At 52.1% G+C, this 10,302-nt stretch overlaps 3 protein-coding genes across 3 annotated transcripts; 2 read left to right on the forward strand and 1 right to left on the reverse strand.

Moving 5' to 3' along the window:
• Nucleotides 1-11: 11 nt before the first annotated feature.
• ONS95_002912 (uncharacterized protein) lies at nt 12-3,392 on the reverse strand (the record flags this gene model as incomplete). The annotated part of the gene is made up of 6 exons (XM_058496196.1): nt 12-1,280; nt 1,434-1,843; nt 1,903-2,138; nt 2,230-2,560; nt 2,657-2,797; nt 2,856-3,392. The coding sequence occupies 6 exons, from the start codon at nt 3,390-3,392 to the stop codon at nt 218-220; spliced, it is 2,718 nt and encodes a 905-aa protein (XP_058353447.1). The 3' UTR covers nt 12-217.
• An 818-nt stretch (nt 3,393-4,210) lies between these two features.
• On the forward strand, nt 4,211-6,847 carry ONS95_002913 (uncharacterized protein; the record flags this gene model as incomplete). Its single annotated transcript, XM_058496197.1, has 5 exons — nt 4,211-4,564; nt 4,633-4,696; nt 4,746-5,341; nt 5,391-5,499; nt 5,544-6,847. The coding sequence occupies 5 exons, from the start codon at nt 4,211-4,213 to the stop codon at nt 6,845-6,847; spliced, it is 2,427 nt and encodes an 808-aa protein (XP_058353448.1).
• An 827-nt stretch (nt 6,848-7,674) lies between these two features.
• On the forward strand, nt 7,675-9,667 carry ONS95_002914 (uncharacterized protein). The gene has a single exon (XM_058496198.1). The coding sequence runs from the start codon at nt 7,911-7,913 to the stop codon at nt 9,360-9,362; it is 1,452 nt and encodes a 483-aa protein (XP_058353449.1). The 5' UTR covers nt 7,675-7,910; the 3' UTR covers nt 9,363-9,667.
• Nucleotides 9,668-10,302: the final 635 nt, after the last annotated feature.

Below are 10,302 nucleotides of genomic sequence, written 5' to 3' on the forward strand. Positions count from 1 at the left end.
GTCCTGCGAGTCTGAAGAATTCGCGAGGCAGTCCCGAAATCACAACCAAATCGGCACCGATTCAACAAAGGACAAATTCCATTTGACTATTATACAGTCCCGCAAGGCAAAATCGCTGTCTATTTATATCCACGAACGCCAGGTCTATCAATTTCTTCTTTTCTTTATTCGTCAACCCTTGTGTATTCATCAGCCTGCATACCTCTTCTCCAGTCCATCACGTCTCATTCGCCACCGCCGGAGCCGCACCACCATTCCCATTCCCATTCGCATTCGCATTCGCATTCGCATTCCCATTTCCACTCCCTTTCTTCGCCTGCTCCTCCTCCACCTTCGCCTTCACCCTCTGCCCCTCCAAATCCTTCAACCTCTGCACCTCCGCCTTCCTCTCCGCCTCCTTCTTCCTCTCCCTCTCCCTCTCCGCCTCAACCCTCTTCCTCTCCTCCTCAACCTTCTTCCTCTCCTCCTCCACCTTCTTCTTCCTCTCTTGCTCCACCTTCCTCAACTCCGCCGGACTCGGCGGCGGCTCCACCCCCGTCGCGTTAAAGACGAAGTTCTCCGGCATATTATGCCCCATCGTCTTGCCCAGGCGGGTATTGAACCTTGCCTCGTCGAGCTTCTTGCGCGCTTCGGGGCTGAGACTGCTTTCAAAGGCGGTCCAGTTGACTCTGTTGGCTTGGGCTTCGGGGCTGAGCCAGGAGGGGCGCTCGATGGGTGTGCCCAGGACGCTGGCGGCGTAGTCGAGTCGTTCGTAGTGTGCTTCTTGGACGCGGCCTTGGTAGTCGAGTTTGTGGCCGCAGCGGTGGGAGAGGAGATCTTCCATTCCAGCCCCAGGGGCACAACATCCACCGTAGCAATCCCCGATGAAACTGATGATACTGGAGAGCTCTCTCTGGCGTCGAGTCTGGTCTATGATGTGGAGGATGGTGGGCACGGCCATCTCGTGGAAGACGGAGTGCGCGGCGAAGGTGTAGGCGAGGTAGATGTAGTCGACCCAGAGGTGGCGCGGCACGTAGTAGATGTCTGACCAGCCGGTGCACCACTCGTCCGGGTCGAAGACGTAGTCGGTGTTTGCGGCGGTGAGGGAGGCGAGCGCTTCGAGGAGTGGGTATTGCCAGTTGTGGTTGGGGGACATGCCGACCCAGCTGGAGAAGCGCTCGCGTTTGGTCATGCAAAGGAAGGTTGGGCCTCCGCCGGCGCCATCGTTGTGTCGGCTGACGGCTATCCACATCTTGTTGAAGTCTTCTTCGGCGAAGTCCATGGGGTCGACCCAAGCGTCGCTGGGAAGGTACGGTGTTAGTCAGTGTCCATTATTTTCAGCCAACGACACTGCGTAGAAACAGAACCCAAACAGCTGTGGCTTTCCAAGCGAGAAAACCAAAACAAACAAAAAGAAGCGAAGCGAAGTCCAAGAAAACCAAAATCAAACTCACAAATGAAACTGCAACAACCCCTCAATCTCCCTCTCACTCTCATTCCTCTGCATCTTCAAAATCCACTCCATCGTCCTCGCAATCTGGACATACGTCACCAACCCATCCCCCCAATTATCATGCGTCAGATTCTGATACTCCGTCTTCAACGGGGCATCCACCATAGCCGGCATACTGAAATGCAGGGTATGGAAGAACGGCGCGTATTTTTCTATAAGAGGCACGCGTTCGGGGCGGTGTCCGTTCCAGCGCACGAAGGCGAGCGTGTTGTTGAAGGGGGAGGTGAGGATTGGGAGGTCGGGGGTGAGGTCCGAGGGGGAGGTGAGGTCCGGGAGGGACATGGTTTCGCAGAAGGTGATTATGGTTATTGAGAGGAGGGTGGAGATGAGGAGTATGGGGTTGTTGTATTTCTGTGAGGGGGTCAGCTTAGTTTAGTTATAAGTGGTGGACCGTCTTGGGGAGTACGTACGGGTCCTGAGGGGATGAAACTGAATAGCCGATTGCGTGGAGCATCGTGCTCATCCGCGAATGAAGCTGGTCGTTTTGGAGCAGGTGATTCCATGTACAGCCACGAAGTAATGAAGACGATCAAGCCGCCGGGAATAATGAGCGGTGCCATCGTGGTTCCGAACAAAATTGGCGAGATATACAACAGAATGCCTGTCGCAACTGCAGTAGCGAGACATTTGATGACAGCATTGGCATCTAAGCCGTCCGATCAGTACATCTCATCCCCAAGAGTATCACAAGTGAGATGGAAGTAACAAATTCCAAAACATGTAAAGGCACAACTCACATTTATACACCGCCGTGATCGCCAGCCCAATAAACACATTACTCACAATCACCAAATACGCCGCCGAGTTATTATACCCCACAAAGAAACCCGGCTCATCCTCCGTCACATAGCTCAGCGTGACATGCACCAACCCATTAATAACCACACCACAACCATACAGCACAGCATTCTGCGCATGCAGAGATGCCTGATCGCTTTTGAGGAGCGATTGATTGTACACGCCTGCTACCGAGCTGACGAATACTTGGAAGAGGAGAACCATGTAGGTGGATAGTGGGTAGGATGTACCTGTTTCTGGGGTGTATTGTGTTGTTACGAGACCGCAGAGCTGGGGGTTTGTTAGTTAGATTTTTGTGCTTTGTTTATTGTGTAGGTGTGGAGTTTGAGATTTGAGATTTGAGATTTGAGGAGGAGAGGAGCGTACTTGGATTATGATGGCTGTCCATTGGACTTTTGAGACGTCCGCTCCGAGAGCAAATACCATGATGAGTGCCGTGATGAAAATAACTCCCGAACGAACGAGAGCGATTGTTCCTGGATCGGCAAGTTTATATGCCACGAAGATCTATTTATCTCCTGTTAGTACCTAAGTTCGTTTTTCATTTAGTAGGACTTGATGTTACCGTATTGTTGATCAGCGCATACAACAACGCCAACTTCGCAAACCCATACCTATTCTCCACCCTCACCATCCCCAAACTCCTCACATAATCTCCCACCAAATTGCCCCTCCTCCTACCCACTCCAACTCCAACTCCACCCCCAGGAATCAACCTTTCATCCTCAAACCCCACCCCAGCACCCGCACCAGCATCCTCATCCCCATCCCCATCCCCATCCCCATCCCCATCACCCACCCTCACCTTCTCCCCCACCTCATCACCAACCCCATCCTCACCACTCACCACCACCAACTCAAGCCTCCCCGGCGAATCCCTCCTCGCCCTCACAGCCGACCTGACAATCAACGCGGACGAAATGAGGAATTTAAAGAACTCCGAGATGGTCACCGAGCTGGATGTGGAGAAGGTGTATTTCCCGCTCGTTTGCGAGGATCGCATGATGCATCCTATGCCGACTTGGATGATGACCAGGGAGAGGGCGGAGAGGTAGGCGGCGTTGTAGGAGCGGAGGGTGGAGAGGGTGGTGAGGAGATGCATTTTTTTTGGGGGGTGATTGTGAGTTATCCTTGAGTTGTTCTCCAGAAAGAAAAGTCGTTTGTTATCACTCCAGTTGAAGTCTGGAGCAGATGAAGATGAGCGTGGGATTGTTATCACCAGCGAGGTCGACCAGAGCTGAAGCCAAGTTACAAACTGAAAGGAAGTCCTACTGCCGTCCAAAGGACAGATTGTCGATCAAATGGATAGCAAGATGGCTGGCTGGCTGGGTGGCTATTACGATTTCCTCCAAATCGGCGGCGGTGGTTGTCACCCCTTGCTGTTGTGTTCTGAAGTAATCACATTTCTTGTCTTTGTGGCGTTGTGATGATCGACGCGAACTCCTCGAATGTCTCACCCCCGTCGCGAACATAACATATCCTGTACCTTGCATCAGGTCGAACGCCCAAATCCTGCTGCTTTTTATTGAACCTCTCCAATCGACTGCAATTATCATACAGCGTGGCGAGTTTCAGACGCGTTGAACGCGATAGAGTTTCTGCCAAAGGGAGGGAGGGAGGGAGGAGGAGAAGTGGTTTTGTGATGGGGTGGACGAATTGGATGGGAGGCCGTCTGGTTTGTGTGTCTTATTGCTGCGCGGAGAATGTCGCCAGGGAGGGATGGATTGGAGACATGAGTGAGGAGGGAAAAAGGCCCATGGTGGCGAGGAGGAGTGAGTGAGGAGGTTATTGCTGGCCATATCATCAGCTTCATTCCCACTCTCCATGTAACTTCGCTCCACTTCCCAGGCAACACCAGGATCCTCTCCACACTCCCCCACAATCAAAATTGAAAGGAAAACCCCACAACAGCTACTAAATATGCCAGGGCTCACCAATATCGACGTGCGAGTGGAAGCGCCGAAAAGTAGCAATAATGGCAGTAGTGCTAATAGCCAGGCTCTCAACATCATTATCCCGATCGGAGGGATTGGGAGCCGTTTCTCGAAAGTCGGGTACAGATATCCTAAGCCTTTGATCAACATCATTGGTCGACCTATGATTCTAAGAATCATTGATAACTTGTCTTTGAGGCCAGAGGATACGCTCTGGATGGCGGTTAATATGGAGGTTGATGATGAGTTCCGTATTGGACAGTTGGTTATGAAGACATTTCCCAGAGTGGATTTTCGCTTGTTGAGGTTGAAGCATCAGACGAAGGGTGCTTCAGAGACGGTGAGTTTCTACTGAATCTCGATTGTGTTTGGACAATGCTGTAGGATTGAATGCTGACTTATCTGAAGCTGTATATGACCGCCCAAAGTATGGGAGCCGAACACATGGCAAGACGAACAGTGTCACTTGACTGTAAATTCGCTTACCCCGATCAACTCCAAACAAACACTAACCACTCCAGGCGATACCATCTACTGGGCCGATATCCTCCAAGACGTACGAAACATGCCCGTCCAATACGGCGCAGTATTTTACTTCCCCGACGACGGCATCAACCCCATCTACTCGTACATCAAAACCGAAGAAGGCACCGACAAAATGCCCCTCATAACCGACATCCGCGAGAAGAAAGCCATCAGTAACAAAGCCAACACAGGGGCCTACGTCTTCGCCACCGCCTCACTAATGCACACCTGGGCAGCGAAGAACATCGACTCGCACGCGCTGCGGCCCAAGGGCTCCGACATAGGCGAGTACTACACTTCCCAGATGATCGGGACGATGATCCACGATGCGCAACTGCCGTTCCTGGGCTTGCCGCTGTCGAAGAAGGACTTCAGCTGTGTGGGGACGCCCGAGCAGCTGGAGGATCTGCTGATGCAGATGAAGGATGGGAAGAGGCCGAATCAGGTCAAGAAGAGGAGGTTTTGCTTTGATTTGGATATGACGCTTGTGGGTGTGCCGGCGGTGTCGGGGGATTACTCGACGTGTCCGCCGATCTGGAAGAATATTAGGTTGGTGCAGCAGTTGCATAAGGCTGGGCATTATATTATTATTGTATGTTGATATTTGGTACGTTTGTGGAATGTTGACTGACAGATTTTAGCAAACTGCGAGAAGGATGAGGACTCATAATGGGAATGTGGGTGCGATTCTCAAGGATGTTGGAGTGATCACTTTCCAACAGCTGGCAAGATATGAGATTCCGTTCCATGGTGAGGAAGTTTCCGCACATATACCGAACCGTGCTGATTTTCAGATATCCATTTCGGCAAACCTTGGGCTGATGTCTATGTCGATGACCTCGCTGTCAATGCCAATCTTGACACCATGAAAGAGATTGGCTGGCTGCTCGATGAAGCAGATCCATCTTCTCTCTTAGAACCTGAAGCTGAGGGCACAATGTCGAGACCCCTAACGCCTCGTCCCAATCAAACAACCAAAGCAATGGTGGCAGCCCGTGACTTCAACACCATCCAAATCGTAGGCGACAAGGTCATCAAATCCTCCAAATCAGACGCCATCCTCGGCGAATTGTACTTCTACGCACACATGCCGACCGATCTCCTCCCAGTCTTCCCCACAGGATTCGCGGTGGATTTCCTCCCAGAGACAGGCAACTATACCATCGAGATGGAATACCGCCAGGGACTCACCTACAGCCACCTCCTCGTCGGCCGCTCCATCACCTCCGGCCGCCTTCTCACCCTCCTCACCGCGCTCCACAGCATCCACACCACAACCAGCACTCTCTCCCCGCGGCTGCCCATCTCCCCCGCCCTCGCAAGCAAGTTCTCCCAGCATAGCATCGAGCGGTCCAGCGGGGTCAACATCTACGCCAACTACGGGATGAAGCTGCGCTCGCGGTACTACAACAACACCGCTCGGTACGCGGCGCTAGGCCCCAACTCCGCAGAATGTTTCTCCCGCCTCAGCGAGTTCCTGGACACGTACGAGGCGGAAGACAAAGGCGTGCATGTGCCCATCATCCACGGCGACCCGGTCTTCAGCAACGCCATCCTGAGCCAAGACGACAAATCCGTCTCCTTCATCGACGTGCGCTGCCAGCTCGAAGACACGCTCACGATGCAGGGCGACATCCACTACGACCTGGCGAAAATCCTGCAATCCCTCGTGGGCTACGACCACATCCTGTTCATGGACCTGGACGCGCTGCCTTCAGCTAGTCAGCCGCTTCTCGAGGAGGCGGATGAGAGGATCTTGATGGGGCTGCAGGAGGTGTTTTGGCGGTTCTTGGAGGAGAAGTATGCGGTGACGGTGCATAAGAAGACGCTGTTGAGGATCACGGCTAGTCTGCTGTTTAGTCTGATTCCGTTGCATAAGGTCGAGCTGGGGCCGCTGTTTTTGAGGATGTGTATGAGTACGTTGGAGCTGGCGAGGGGGATTCCGTATAAGCGGACCACGGCGGCGGGGGCGGGGGCGGGCGTGGCGAGTGGGGTGAACGTTAAGGGCAATAATGGCAATGGCAATGGCAATGTTGGGAAGGAGCAGAAGGTTGGGGAGGGGATTGAGGTTGATTTGGCGAGAATTACTGTTTCGTAGATAGGTAGATTTGTGAGAGAAGGTTTTCGTGGTGTGGTGGGTTGGCTGGAAATGATTGATGGATCAAATTTGAAAGCGGTGTTTCGGCATTCGGTAATCCGTAGTTTGATTTATTAATGTTCGTTAGTGTTCCTAATGTGACTTCATATACTTTGATTTTCATTTCATCTCGAAGAAAAACTTTTTCGGTGGTAGCTACGTACGAGTAGCTGGACAATGCTTAGATATACTTTTGGTTTTCCCTGCTTGTCATTCCAGCGCTGTTGAATAATGGCCAGCAAACTTGCCTTGCCCTATATTGTATTAGCGGTATCGGCTCGACCCTAGGTAAGTCACATATTGTCTAAGACATCCTGCCGGGGGAATGTAAAAACTTCAAGGCATGAAGAATGAATGACTGGGAAGAGTGAGTTATTCAAGATCAAGTTGGTAATTTACGGACAGTATGAGCACTCTCGCACTGCAAGAATCCTCGGTGGGAAGTTCCATGATCAAATAATCATAATATTGACTTCGCCCCTGAGTGCGCTGGTCCGTGCCCAGGGGCGATATTCCCACTTCTTCCACTTTGGGACATGAGTGAACTTTAAGGCCAACCATTTTCGCCATCCTCACCATCTTTTCTCGCCAAGAAACCTCCGGGGGGCTGAGCTGACCCATATTTCTGTCTCGTTTACGTGCCAAGTAGTCCATCGATTGGCTGGCATCTGGAGCTAAAGCAGGAACTCGTATCCCATGAGATCATTTTGATCGCAAGCGCGCCAAGCCCCATGTGGACCGGCGGAAATTTGGGCGAGCCCAGCACGCCCAGCACGCCCCAGCAAGCCCCAGCCAAAAATAGGTGGCCGTTTAAAAGAACGCGGTACCCCAACCCCAGATTGTTTCTATTCCAACAACATTGTTCACGACAACCACCGCCCTTTTTCCCTCTCGTTTCTTCCAACGACGACTCTTTTTCGTTTCTGTCTTGATCTCATCTCTAATATCAGCAGAACATCACATTCGCTACTTTCCTACTTGCACCTTTTGTCTATTTTCTAAAATAAAATCTTCTGTTCTAATCATGCACGCCTCCCTCATCGCCCTCGCGGCATCCCTTTCGGTCGCTTCCGCCGTCACCAGAGGATTCAACTATGGTGCTGTCACCCGTGAGGGACAAATGAAGAACGAGGCCGCTTTCACCGCCGAGTTCCAGGCCGCAAAGGGCCTTGCCAACACAGATGGTGCTTTCTCCAGCGCCAGACTCTACACCATGATCCAGTCTGGCACCGACCGAGACCCCATTACTGCCATCCCCGCCGCCATCGCCACAGACACCAAGCTCTTCCTCGGTATGTGGGCTTCAGCAGGCCAGACAATGATCGACAACGAGATTGCCGCCCTTACAACTGCCATCGAGAAGTACGGAGAGGAGTTCACAAGCCGTGTCAACGGCATCTCTGTTGGATCAGAGGATCTGTACCGTATCTCGCCTACCGGTCTCAAGAACGATCCTACCGGAGTCGGAGCCCGGCCTGAGCAGCTCGTCAAGTACATCCAGCAAGTCAGGAAGGCTCTCGAAGGTACTGCTTTGGCAGATGTTGCAGTCGGACACGTCGACACCTGGGATGTCTGGAGAAACGCCACCAACAATCCCGTTATTGACGAGATTGACTTCCTCGGAATGAACACCTTCCCATACTTCCAGATCACTGAGGATAACTCCATCGAGAACGCTCCTACGCTCTTCAACGCCGCTTTCGAGATCACCACAGCTGCTGCTAAGGGAAAGCCACTCATCATCACTGAGACTGGATGGCCTGTTGCCGGAAAGGACGCCAAGTCTGGCCACCCTTCCACTGAAAACGCACGATCCTACTACGAGGCTGTTGGATGCAACACTCTCTTCGGAAAGATCGATACCTACTGGTACACTCTCGTCGATGCCAACACCGCCGTTAACAGCCAACCTCAATTCGGTGTTGTCGGCACAACCGTCTCCCGCAATTCTCTCTTCGACTTGAAGTGCGACGCACCAAAGTCCACATCCTCCGCAGCATCCAAGACTGCTACCTCTTCCGGTCCCAGCGGTTCCGCCACCGGCTCAGTAAGCGGCTCAGTCCCTGGTTCAGCTAGCTCTGCTACCGGCACCACTCTCGCCCCAGTCAGAACTCCCGGCGCCGCCTCTCCAAGCGGAACTGGATCCGGATCCGGATCTGGCTCTGGCTATGGCGCTGCCTCAGGAACTGGTACATCCACAGGTTCGGACTCCTCCTCCCCCTCCCCTACATCAAGCCCATCATCCACTCCCCAATCCACATCAAGTAGTCCTTCAGACTCTTCATCCTCTCCAGCAGGACCCGAGCCTACTCCCACTACCACCACCATCACCACCCAGGCATCCCAAACTGACTCCCCCTCCCCTACAGGTCCAATTTCCACCGCCCCCATCACCACAAACGCAGCCGGCCAGATGAAGGCCGCCTCATACGTGGGACTCGTCGGTGCTGCCGCTGCTTTGATTGCTTTCGCATAGACATCGCGGGTCAAGGATACCGATAATCAATCCGTGGGGAATATACAAGCAAGCAAGCTGGTTATTTTATGCTAGTAGGACATATAGACGGTAGACGGACCCCCTTGAACGAATGACTGACTGGCTGTATCATAATATTAAAAAATGGTTTCAGGTGCATTGATGGGGCATAATTGCGATTGCGATTGCTATGATCGTGGAGCGTTGCTCTTTTTTTGTGTGAAGATTTTGGAGATTGGTGCATAGAAATATATACACAGACAGACATACACAGTATTGTACATCTCAAATTACGTTTCATTGAGAACATGCTCCCTTCCAATAAATACCCCTTTCTACCAAGTGTTGTATTTGTGGTATTTCGTATTTCCCATCCCCGTTTCAAGCTACCCTACCTCACCACCGCGAAGACTTTTCTCGTCATTTGAACTACCTACCTACCTACCTATCTCTGAATCCTCAAGACTTTTTCGGATGATCTGTGGGAATTACATACAAGTCCTCTCTCTCTCTCTTATGTTTTGTTTGGTTATAGAACTGCTCTCCTTCCCTCACCTATTATCAAGGAAGTAGTTCTTAGATGAAGATGAAGAAGAACTCTCCTTCTCCCTTGTGCGAGTCCTCAGACACTCAACTCAACTCAACTCAACTCACCTCGGCAGCCTGCCTCCCTTCACTTTCACCACGCACGACAAACACATCACTATAACAAACACCATCCTCATCCTCATCCTCGTCCTCGTCCTCGTCCTTGGAGCCGGCTCCGAAACTCAGCACGCTTCACAACACAATCCGAACCAACATCTCCCCACCCATAACCAACCTCTCCCAAACCTCTCTACCCACCACCGAAATCTCTATCCTCCTCCCCTCCCCTCCCATGCCCTCCCCACAATCCATCATTTCAACTCATTTCCAACTCATCCCATCCCATCCCCTA

The sequence above is a fragment of the Cadophora gregata genome (assembly GCF_030347475.1).
Source record: "Cadophora gregata isolate MNR1 chromosome Unknown scaffold_12, whole genome shotgun sequence".
Lineage (NCBI taxonomy): Eukaryota > Fungi > Ascomycota > Leotiomycetes > Helotiales > Ploettnerulaceae > Cadophora > Cadophora gregata.

What these genes read in the sequence shown, in the direction of transcription:
- ONS95_002914 (XM_058496198.1), top strand. Translation starts at nt 7,911, where the DNA reads ATGCACGCCTCCCTCATCGCCCTCGCGGCATCCCTTTCGGTCGCTTCC.